General features: G+C 36.3%; 2 protein-coding genes across 3 annotated transcripts; both read right to left on the reverse strand.

The window, feature by feature from the left end:
- Positions 1–782: 782 nt before the first annotated feature.
- LOC107866876 (tubulin beta-1 chain) lies at positions 783–3821 on the reverse strand. Of its 2 annotated transcripts, XM_016712883.2 has the most exons (4): positions 3304–3821; positions 1846–2115; positions 1054–1759; positions 783–922 (listed from the first exon to the last, which is right to left on the reverse strand). In XM_016712883.2, the coding sequence occupies exons 1-3, from the start codon at positions 3704–3706 to the stop codon at positions 1080–1082; spliced, it is 1353 nt and encodes a 450-aa protein (XP_016568369.1). In that variant the 5' UTR covers positions 3707–3821; the 3' UTR covers positions 783–922; positions 1054–1079.
- A 3184-nt stretch (positions 3822–7005) lies between these two features.
- Positions 7006–11667, reverse strand: LOC107866877 (BRISC and BRCA1-A complex member 2; the record flags this gene model as incomplete). Its single annotated transcript, XM_047411381.1, is given in 11 exon segments — positions 7006–7313; positions 7398–7495; positions 7789–7854; positions 8362–8415; positions 8499–8588; positions 8667–8715; positions 8852–8982; positions 9645–9743; positions 9870–9905; positions 11266–11356; positions 11481–11667. Coding segments are annotated over 11 exon segments (971 nt in total), but the record flags the coding sequence as incomplete, so codon positions are not given.
- Between the last annotated feature and the right edge of the window lie 473 nt (positions 11668–12140).

Raw genomic sequence — 12140 nt, forward strand, 5'->3', positions numbered from 1 at the left:
TAAATCATGGATTCTTTGAACGACAGAGTTACTTTACCAGAGTCCAGAAGCCTTTAGTTTGCTCAACAACATTAAAAGCTCATTTGAAAATTTGGTTTCTTTCTTTTTTCAAACTTAATTCATTCAAATCAATTTCTTTTGCACAATTAAAGACAAGCAGCGTACGCTAGTATTCGGCATTGGCACCACCTCAAGAGGGGTGATGTAGTTTATTTTGCACAAGTAAACGTGCAAAGTCTTTGCTTTCGAAATGCAAGTTTTTTTATGTTTGCCCAAACCCAATCATGAACATGAGTCTAAGACTACACAAATTGTAACATCTAATTTATGGGGACATGAAAGAGTTACTAATAGAGTAAATATAACGGAATTTGTTATGAATAAAGTGAAAATGTAAAAAGTACTAAATTGGAGTAGTATATTTGAGGTGAGCGTTAGTTTTGGTCACATAATATCACGGAGGATAGAAGTTAATGCCCTTATATTAAATCAAATTAGTTAATTTGATCATACAATTTATTTTACAGGGAAACAACATACCTAGTGTGATCCAAAAGTCTAAAACTCAGATCCGAATTCCTAAGCCAATCTTGCGCCTATCCAAACAAACACAACGCGTAACATAATAGATTTATGAATTTACTTTTAACATAAAACTCTTGATCCTCTGACGCATTTGCAAAACAAGTAAATTTCCACTTAGTAGCTCCTCTAGGAAAGAAGAGACATTTTAAATGTAAAGTCATACTCTTATCAACTACACGATTACAAAGCTTCTGTAATGCTTATAAAATCATTGCTGCTGAATACTTATTACTTGAGGAACAAGTATGCATATGATAACCGCTACAATAGCATTCTGCAGTGCCAGAAACTGCAATGTAATTGCCCACACAATCACCCTTCTCTATAAAAGAAGCAACTGCAATACAATGATTTTCATATTTAGACCAATAAAAGACATTTCATTTCTCAACAAACCAAACACAAAGTTCAAATGTAGAGAAGACAATAGGAAACATAACAAATTCACTTGGCAGAAATTGAACAAACCAACAATATGAAATGTAGAAAAGCTTTTAGGATTCATATTGATCATCAGGGGCCTCCTCCTCATATTCTTCATCGTCATCTGCTGTCGCATCCTGGTATTGTTGATATTCTGCAACCAAATCATTCATGTTGCTCTCGGCTTCAGTGAACTCCATTTCATCCATTCCTTCACCTGTGTACCAATGCAAGAAAGCCTTGCGCCTAAACATGGCTGTGAACTGCTCACTCACCCTCCTGAACATCTCCTGAATAGAGGTTGAATTGCCAACAAATGTGGATGCCATCTTTAGCCCAGTTGGTGGGATATCACACACGCTAGACTTGACATTGTTAGGGATCCATTCAACGAAGTAGGATGAGTTCTTGTTCTGCACATTGATCATCTGTTCGTCTACCTCCTTGGTGCTCATCTTACCCCTAAACATGGCAGAAGCTGTCAGGTAACGTCCATGACGGGGATCTGCAGCGCACATCATATTCTTGGCATCCCACATTTGTTGAGTAAGCTCTGGCACTGTGAGGGAAATGTATTGCTGTGATCCACGAGAGGTTAATGGTGCAAATCCCACCATGAAGAAGTGAAGACGTGGGAAGGGAATTAAATTCACAGCCAACTTCCGCAAGTCTGAGTTCAGCTGACCAGGGAATCTCAGACAGCAAGTAACACCACTCATGGTTGCAGAAATCAAATGATTCAAGTCACCAACTACAGGTGAAAACAGGCAAAATTAATCTTTCACTTAATTAAGTTGCAGATCATACTATTTGTTACCACAAAGGAGAAATACTTACAACTTGGAGTAGTGAGCTTCAAAGTCCTGAAACAAATATCATATAGAGCTTCATTGTCAAGGACCATACATTCATCAGCATTCTCCACCAATTGGTGCACAGACAGTGTAGCGTTGTATGGTTCTACAACAGTGTCAGACACCTTTGGGGAAGGGAAAACAGAGAATGTGAGCATCATTCTATCTGGATACTCCTCCCTCACCTTGGAAATGAGTAGTGTTCCCATGCCAGATCCAGTCCCTCCACCAAGTGAGTGACAAACCTGGAATCCTGATCCATAAAACAAAAATACATAACAATCAACTACCCCTCAATCAACATATGGCAACAATTGTATAAATAATATCACCAAATTGATGCATCACACATACATTTCAGTACTACATCATGAACTCTTACGAGAGCATGACCTGTTGTTTGCTAGACTATAAAAACTTTAAGCCATAGCTTGTGCTCTATGAGATTCAGGCTTGGTATGAACATTGGAATGTGCGCATATGCATCAGCATTATTGCTAACTAGTGTCAGACAAGTAAACAGCAAATAGAGGCATTTTCAATCATGGATACATTCAACGAAACATTGAAAATGCGATGAAAAATGAGTAAAACAGATTTACATACAGCTGACTGTGCTATGTAAGTATATTCATAGAAGCAATGAGCTAGCATTGGGAACAAAATCAAAAGGAGATCAAATATATGCACAATCAATTATATACAGTTTCATTGAAATAATAAGCATTCAAGCATTCAATTGGAAACTGAAATAGTAAGAGAGGTCAAAATATACGGGCACCGTCCAACTATAAGCACATTCTCCGGAGCAACTAACATCAGATTTGGAATAGTAGAATGAAAAACATTGAAGAAATGAACAATAAGCATTTGATTTGGAAATGAAAAGGAAATGAGGTCATATATCAGCATTGTCTTCTGAAAGCAAAAACAAAAAACATATAAACTTGAGCAACAATATGCGATTTGATACGGAAAAACGAAGGTCATATTTTAAAAAGGAGCAATGAACGTGCGCTTTGAAATTGAAAAACGAAAATAGCAACCAGCATTAGATTTACGAAAACCGTACATAAAATGAGCGACGGAAAAACGAAAAACATACACAAAAGGAGCAATAAGCATTCGATTGGAAAGAGAGCAACGAGCAACCGATTTGGAATAGAAAAACGGAAATCATATAGAAAACGAGTAACGAGCAACCGATTTTGAATAGAAAAATGAAATCATACAAAACCGAAGCATTAAAGATACGATTTGGAATACAAAAACGAAAATAATACAAAATAGGAGCAATGAGCATACGATTTGAATAGAAAAACTAAAATCAATAGAAAATGAGCAATCGAAAATCGAAAAATATACAGAAAATGAGCAATAAGCATTCAATTGATAATGAAACAGGAAAAATCATAAACAAAAGTAAGGAAATATCCCAAACCTTGCAAACAATCACAATTCTCCGCTTCTTTCCGAACAACATCTAGAACAGCATCAATCAACTCGGCTCCTTCAGTATAATGACCTTTCGCCCAATTATTCCCGGCACCAGACTGTCCAAAGACAAAGTTATCAGGACGAAAGATCTGTCCATACGGACCAGATCTAATACTATCCATAGTACCAGGTTCTAGATCCATAAGCACTGCTCTCGGTACATATCTTCCACCAGAAGCTTCATTAAAATAGACATTAATTCTTTCAAGCTGTAAATCTGATTCCGCCGCTGTTCCTTTGTAACGGCCGGTTGGATCAACGCCGTGCTCGTCGCAAATAACTTCCCAGAATTTTGAACCGATTTGGTTGCCGCATTGGCCTCCTTGAATGTGAAGGATTTCTCTCATTTTTTTTTCTCTCGATTTTATTTTTTTTTCCTTGTGGAAATGGGAAAAAAATTGTGAGAGAAATCTGAGAGGAGAGAAAGAGGAGAGTGATACTTATTAGGGACGGAGGTGGGTGGGGGTGACAGGCGGGAATACATACATACGCAATAACTGATGGTGGACCCTACGTGAAGAATATGGGTCCCGTGTTTTTAGCACCGATAGTTTTGCTCTGCATCATTTCTTTTTGTTCCCTTCTTAACCTTCAAAATAGTAAATAAATTAATTAAATTACTAAAGATCTTCTTTTTTGATCTCCAAATTGATGACTACTAGTATTATTTTTCCTTGATATTTCTAATTAATGTCCAAAAATGTTACAGTAATTTATGAGTAGATATAAGATGCTTCGGACTATGGATAAATACTTTCATTATTTTAATTGGAAATAAGTTATCTCGGATTAACTATCAGATATTTTCAACCAAACGTAAGATAAAATGATACAACAACAAAATATCCAATATATTTTCACATAGTGGGGTTTGAGGAGTGTAAAGTGAACGCAAACCATACTACTACCTCAGGCGAAGTAGAGAAGTTGTTTCTGATATACCCACGACTTAGGAGATAACAATATAACAAACATAAAAACATTAAAGCATAAAAACTAATAGAGTATGCAAAAATAAACTAACATTGCTAGCTAGTACAAAAAACAATACAACTCCACGACAATACTATAAACTATCTATCTGAAATCATAGACATCACTCAAACACCACGAACCGAAAACTCCAGACGCAAACAAAGTATTCTTCCCTACTGTTTCAGTCACACAATATCCTTCCCTACTGTTTCAGACACACTTATATCCCCTATTCTTCCCTACTATTTCAGTCACACAGTATCCTTCCCTACTGTTTCAGTCACACTTATATCCCTTAACTCTCTACCCTAATTTGCGTTCTCTATACCTTTCTATCAAGGGTTATGTCCTTTGTAAGCTGTAACTGCTCCATATCACGCCTAATCACCTCTCTCCAATATTCCCTCGTCCTGCCTCTACCCCGCCTAAAACCATACATAGCCAATTTCTCACACTTCCACACTTCCACACTGAAGCATCCGAACCCCTCCTCATCACGTGCCCGAACCAACGTAACCTCACTTCTCGCATATTGTCCTCCACCGAAGTCACTCTCACCTTCTCCCGAATAACCTCATTCCTAACCATATCTCTCCTGGTAAGGCCACACATCCATCGCAGCATCCTCATCTCCGCCACCTTCAACTTTTGGATGTGGAAGTTCTTAACTGATCAACCCTCCGCTTCATACAACATAAGCGGTCGGACTGACACTTTATAGAACTTACCTTTAAGTTTCGGAGATACTTTCTTATCACACAATACTCCCAAAGCGAGCCTCCATTTCAATCACCCTGCATAAATACGGTGGGTGACATCATCATCAATCTCACCGTTCCTCTGAATCATAGACCCCAGATACTTGAAACTCTCCCTCTTCTGACTAGCCTGAGAATCCAGCTCCACTATCACGTCAGCCTCCTGCGACAACTCACTAAACTTAAATTTCAAGTACTCTATTTTGGTCCTGCTCAACCGAAATTCTTTAGACTCAAGGGTCTATCTCCAAATCTCCAACTTATCATTAACTTCGCTCCGAATCTCGTCAATCAGTACCACATCATTTGTAAATAATATACACCAAGGCACCTCCCCTTGAATACGTCGCTTCAAAACATCCATCACCAAGACAAATAAAAATGGGCAAAGAGTGACCCCTGGTGCAATCCTGTCACCTCCACCTACTGTCCTCACACGAGTCTTTGCGCCGTCGTAAATATCCTGAATCGACCTAGTGTAAGCCACGGACACCCTTCTAGCTTCCAAGCACCTCCACAAAATCTCCCTAGGGACTTTATCATATATTTTCTCATGGTCAATGAACACTATGTGCAAGTCCTTCTTCTTCTCCCTAAACTGCTCCACTAATCTCCTCACAAGGTGAATGACCTCAGTAGTCGAACAACCTGGTATGAACCCGAACTTATTCTCAGAAATGTCACAATCCTTTTCAGCATTAACTCGACCACCTTTTCTCAAACCTTCATAGTATGACTCAACAATTTGATACCCCTATAATTGTATATAAATTTTTTTTACGGAGTTCAATTGAACTCAAAGTTTCTACTATGCATCTCACCTCCTAAAGAAATAATAGTAGTAGTAGTAATTAAGCATGAGGTCATTAAATTTATTCTTATCAATACAAGAATTGAATGTAAAAATGTTTAAGTGAGATTACACGAACCATAATGTCGAAATGAATAGTTATTTAGCATAAGATGATTTAAATTTACATATGACAAATGGTTTGAATTATAACCTTGTTGAGTATCAAATTGTCTTATTATCCTTCATGTAGGTGCCATTTCACATAGAGTAATGTACTCTATTTTTATCCTTATTGTATCACCTCTTTAACACAAAAAGCAACCTATAAAAAGTGTACAAACTAGTAGGTAGTTTCCAATCAAATTTTTTCCAAAGTGGATAAGAAATTTTCAAGAATAGTGTGTTTAAGCCACTTTAATCAGTAGAAACAATTTGGAAAGATGAACAATCATTTGGATCAAGAACTCAATTATTGTATTTTTCAGCTCAATTATTTCATTCACGTGGCTCTGTTTCTTTTTTATTAGTAATATATACTAGTTTAATTTTTTTCACGAGCTATAAACCCCACAGCCAGTGAGGTTTTTATGATATTTGTGGTGTTGACAGCTACAGATATTTTGTCTCAATTACTATAAGGTGTGTGCTACTTGCAATATTTTTCAAGTAACATATCGTGATCACCACCTAATAATATTTTCACTATGTTTTTTTTATATGATATGCCAACACCAACTATTGTACTAAATGGGGACAACAACAGAGTTTTTAGATCTGAATAATGGAACACTTCTAGGCTCGAACTCAGCCACATAAAACTATCTTAAAAAAGATTCCATACATGATGTAATACAATCAAAAGCATTCCGAACTCACTGACTCTAAATCTTGAATCCATTTCTGATGACAATATCTTTCTAATCGAGTTCTCCACGTAGATCTTGCTATTTACTTGACCTTAGTGATTAATTCAACGCGTGATCCCAACTTCCGTAAAAGAACAATTAATGAATTAATTTCATTTTGGATGAAGCTAAGGATGTAATTTACCTTTAAAAGGGATGAATACTAAAGATATTTGCTTGAAAGAGACTTCATTTTGGATGGATAAGGGCATGAATATCACACAAAATTTTTGTCATGAATATCATTAATAACACAAGAAGCCAGAACCAAAGAAAATGTTATCAAAATAGAAATTAGAAAAGCATATAGAGTAAGCAATTAGAAAGCTGTTAGGTCCTTTTAGGGGGTCTTTTTTCTGCACATCCAGAAACATATAGATGAACAGCTAAAGACTTGAATACAGGAATATCACCAAAATATAGAACAAACAACAACTCTTGTAACGGCTGCTTTCATCGATTTTGAACGAAAGATTCATTGCAGTATTTCTTGAAATTCAAGCATTCATCCACTATGAAATCGCTGCAAAATTTGATTTCAACAAGTGGTGTAAGTAACCTAAAATAGCAACGTTCATCATACAAGCAGCAACAAGTGTGTACTTACAAGATCCGCTCAGCCATGTCTGATGTTTCCCATCTGGGACTCCATGGATATTCAGTAGTGACAGGAGACTTGATGGGAAGACCTTGAGAATTAAAGTGCTACACAAACATGCCAATGCATAGGTATGAGCAGTGAGTCGATTGACATTACAACAACTACTACGTCTCAATACCAATCAAGTTGGGTTAGTGAGAGAAAGGGCAAGAGCTGAGAAGTATGCCCCTCCTTTTGATCGCGGAAGGGCGGCACAAATTACCACACTAAAATATTTAAAGTGCCATCATATTATTGAAATTTCACAAAATAAGGTACATACATGGAGAGAAGAACAAAACATGGTAAAGAAAAAAGGCACGAATTAGTTCAATGGTACCTACACAAACTATTTTACCTGGGAACTCTGGAGAATCAAACTTGGCTGCTGTTTGGGGAACTGAAGTGGGATGGCAACATGAACCTAAAATAACAAGGGTCTTATAAGATATTTCTACTAATAATTGCTCATCAATTATATCTCGGATATAAGCAACACAAGTGAAGATAATTCAATCACGGGAACATGGTCTCCAGTCAGTAGGTAAAACATAAAGCCTTTGCTTTATCTTGTGGAAAAACACGGGAAAGAGCAACGTGATATGCTGGACAAATTGAAACTATTGGCAAGACCATGACCTGTTTCTCTATGTTTTTGAGTTACTATAAGAGATGTATGACATGTATTGTGTTGTATATCAGGTATTTGCACTCATTTGAAATTCTACTTAATTTTCCATCGTTCTTCAGCTATCAAAGACTCCTTCCTTTTTTCCCCTCTTCTCTTGGGAAACAAAAACTGAAATTTATGCACACAATCCTCCCTAGCACATGCCTTGAATAGTCAAAAATAAAATGCCTCCAAGCTTCACATAAGGAGAGAAATTTCTACTATGTGTTTGTCAGCATAAAAGTCATTAGATCATTGTACCATAAAAGTAAATACTCCAGAGGAGGATAGAAAGGTCGCCTTCCGGCAGAAAACCTGGCAAATGAAGAAAGGAGCATTGAGTGTGTCATTCTATCAGCAACAAAAAAACAAATTACTACAGATTTAAGATTGCATACTGGATCGGCTTCCACTGGCCTTCCAAATAGAGGAGCTAATGCCATAATGAGCTTCCTTCTACTTTCAATGGATGAAACTGCATCTTTAATCTGTCAAGAGGAAGTAGACAAAAACTTTAACAAAATAATTTGGCATAAACTCCAACGGAGAAAACTAGTAAGACTAACTTGTGATTCAAGCATATCTTCTAAATTTGGGAGGTACTCGGCCATGCACCTACAAAATGTTTCAAAAAAAAGTAGAAGATAATTACGAACATGAAATGACACAGCAACTTTGTTGGAAACCAAATCAGACTAATTATGTCCTTCAAGAAGAGAAGCCTGATTCTGCAGCAATAATCAGAACTTACATTCCATCCAACCATGATGGAAGTCTGAAATCATCGATTGAGAACACAGCCCTCAATTCAGGAGAAGAAACCAATTTCAAACGTGGGGCAGAAGGAGCACTGGAGTATTTCCTGCCAACTGGATATATAACCTGCCACAGTAGTAAAGTTAATCAAGTGAGAACCAGAAAGGGGAAAAACTAACAAGACAAAAGATGATTACAAATAAATTACTCATTTAGCCTCGACGATATATTACAAGCCAAAAAAACAATTAAATAAACAATGAAACCTCTACAACAAAATTCAGTTATAGCACTTCAATGATGCAGCTTTAAGAATGAGATGAAAACAAGTAAATGACAAAAAAGATGCATGGCATTTATTCATTCTATTTTTTCCTCAGGAGTATATACAAAAATAAGGTGGGTACATAGACCTCCATACATGACAGATATGCCTCAAATGATGCAATGCTTATATTTCTTTCAATCAGTATCTTCTACTACTATGATTCTTCAAGAAGAACCGTTTTTTTAAAAAATACAATCTTCATTCTTAATTGCTATAGCTACTAGTATTTTTTTTCTTTTGAAAAGGTAACAGCAGGGGTATATTTGGCTATAGCTATTACTATTATAACTAAGGAAAGCAAACTAAAATAGACTAGGAACTTAATTTCATTTGGTAATCAAACCATATAACTGTTTTTATTTGCATTGGAAATATTAAAATCTACCCAGTGTTTTCATCTTCTGGTAATATACGAAGACAAGTACAGGCAATGCATGGAAACATTGCTCAGAAAGCCAACCTGTAGGTATATCTTCTGCTGATGGCGCCAAGTGGATCCAGCAACCATTTTGTTTAAATCCAAATCCAGCAGCGGGACAGCAAATTTAACCTCTTCTGGCTACACTACAATTTAATGGCACAGGAACCATCCACATAGTCAAGACCCAAATCTTATGCAGGATAATCCTTTCAGGTAAGGCAGAAGGGGGATTATTAAATGTAGGTGTTAGTGACAGTGGAGTACCTTATCAATGTTTGAACTCAAAGACATTTCAATACCCTGCAATGTAATGATCAAACAGAACAAACCTTACGTTACAAAAACATATGTTACAATTCGTTATACCAAGTAAAAAGGTAAATTGAAGAGGAGAGGGGAGAAGCTGCAGTTACACTTTTAGGCTCCATTTGGCCATGAAAATAACATTTTCCCGGAGTTGGAGTTGGAGTTGGAGTTGTGTTTGCCCATGAATATAAATTGTTGTTGTTTTTTAAATCTTGTAGGAGAAACAGGAGCGAAAAAAAGTAAAAACCAGTTTTACTAGTTTTCACTTTTTCAAAAACAATTTCACTAAAGTGAAATAATTCTTACGGCCAAACACTACTATTTTCACTTTTGTCATTTAACTGAAATAAATTTCCGGAAAAAAGCGAAACAATTCTCATGGCCAAGCCTACTTAAACTCCTTTCCCCTCTATAGAATCTTTCAATCTAATAAATTAGGCAAAAAAACCATCAACATTAGAATTAACTCATGCACACAATTGAGCTCTATAAATCCATCACCCATAATCCTAATATCTAAACCTATAAGCAATAGGCCACCAGCTGTAAGAATTGAAATGTGGCATTTTTAGGCAGTAAACAGAGTGAATGCAACCTTTTCAAAATTCACAGCACATGATGATGTATGCTACCTAGATCAATTTGGTAATTTCAACCACCTACCGATTACCAAAAAACAGCAACAATTGATATACTCCTTAGAAAGTAACCATAGACGCTCATAACACTAGGGCTGAAACATAAGCATGTATAACATACTGAGACTTTATATACTCTAGACAGTAAAGAAACTAAGGCTAAAGTGTCCTCCTTCGAGATGGACAATTCCTCTACATGGACAATTCCTCTACTGTTTCCAAGCAAGAATTTGAGGACCTATAGAACGCAGTTTCGAGGCTCTCTATAGTTTCAAAAAAAGAAAAAAAAAGTTTTGAGGCTCTCTACAAGAACTGTGTAGATGCCTATAGTAGATGCTTTACACACTCTCATTCTTTTAAGTTTCTCTTTAAGATCTTATTTTCAGTACTTAAGTATCCTTTAACTTCTTAGTTATAATGAATTAAGTACAATTTGCTGTCTTGACCATGCCCATAGATCCAAAGCAATCGGAAATCTAGCTCCATGGGAGGAACTCCTGGTTCTATATTCTACTTACACTGGAAGCAAGTTAGCAGCCACCAAAGAATCAAAATGACAAGCTAACAAATTCGGAAAAAAGTTAGACTAGACTACACAATACAGTCCCCATTTTACAACTCAACTAGAATCACAATGATCATCTTACTACTGAAAGATGTAATCTAGAACATGTGATGACCAAAACAACAATGTGATGATCAAACTAGAAGCTTACCTCTCTCGACAGCATTGTGCTGATTTCAAACTTCAACCTATCATCATCAACTTCTTCAACTCTCTTCTTTTGGTATGCCTTGTACAACTCCCTAACAACCACAAATTACTAAAGCTCAGTTTTACTTTTTCAATTTTTTCCAAAAATATTCTTCACTTAAAAACACATTCTCTTTAAGTACGTAAATAACAGTACACAGACATGGAATTCCCAACCTGAGCTGCAGAACCAGAGAGAAGAGACGAGTTGGGTCTCTATTATTCCAGTCAGTAAGTGGATTCTTCAATGACTTCGAGTCACTAGCATCACCAATAGCTTTATAGGGTCGAAATTTTTCATCTTCTGCCCCAAATATAACATCTGGTGCCGCCAATGGGTACAACGCATTATATATCACATCCCCTGCCCCACGTTTCATCAACAATACAGGTTGTTAGCACATCAAACTATGTATCAGCTGAACTAGTCCACCGGGCAAACTTTGACCGAAATGTAAACTAGAAAGTTAAACAAGAAATGTAAAAATGGATGTTTCATTTTACTTATCTATTTTAACAAATCAAGAGAGTTTTATTATTCTTTAATTCCATACTACCCTTAGTATTGAATAACTACTACTCATCCGCTTCATTTTACTTGGTCTCTATACCAAAAAATAGATGTTTCATTTTACTTGTCCATTTTAACAAATCAATGAAGTTTTATACTGTTTTCACAAACTAGTCTTAGCATTAATAACTACATAAGGAGTAGTAGTAAAATTTAGAGTTCCAAAACATCATTAATAAGCTTAGATTAGTAAAATACATCTCCAATTAAAACTTTCTTAAATGGTGATCAGATCAACAGGGGCTAAATAATATGAAACGGAAGTA

The sequence above is a fragment of the Capsicum annuum genome, chromosome 4 (genome assembly GCF_002878395.1).
Source record: "Capsicum annuum cultivar UCD-10X-F1 chromosome 4, UCD10Xv1.1, whole genome shotgun sequence".
In the NCBI taxonomy this organism is placed as follows: Eukaryota; Viridiplantae; Streptophyta; class Magnoliopsida; order Solanales; family Solanaceae; genus Capsicum; species Capsicum annuum.

Excerpts from the sequence above, each read along its gene's own strand:
- LOC107866876 (XM_016712883.2), bottom strand. The coding sequence starts at position 3,706 with ATGAGAGAAATCCTTCACATTCAAGGAGGCCAATGCGGCAACCAAATC. Across the intron at positions 2,116-3,303 it reads GAATTGTGATTGTTTGCAAG|GATTCCAGGTTTGTCACTCA; the intron begins GTTTGGGATATT and ends TTTATGGATCAG. Across the intron at positions 1,760-1,845 it reads GAAGCTCACTACTCCAAGTT|TTGGTGACTTGAATCATTTG; the intron begins GTAAGTATTTCT and ends TTTCACCTGTAG.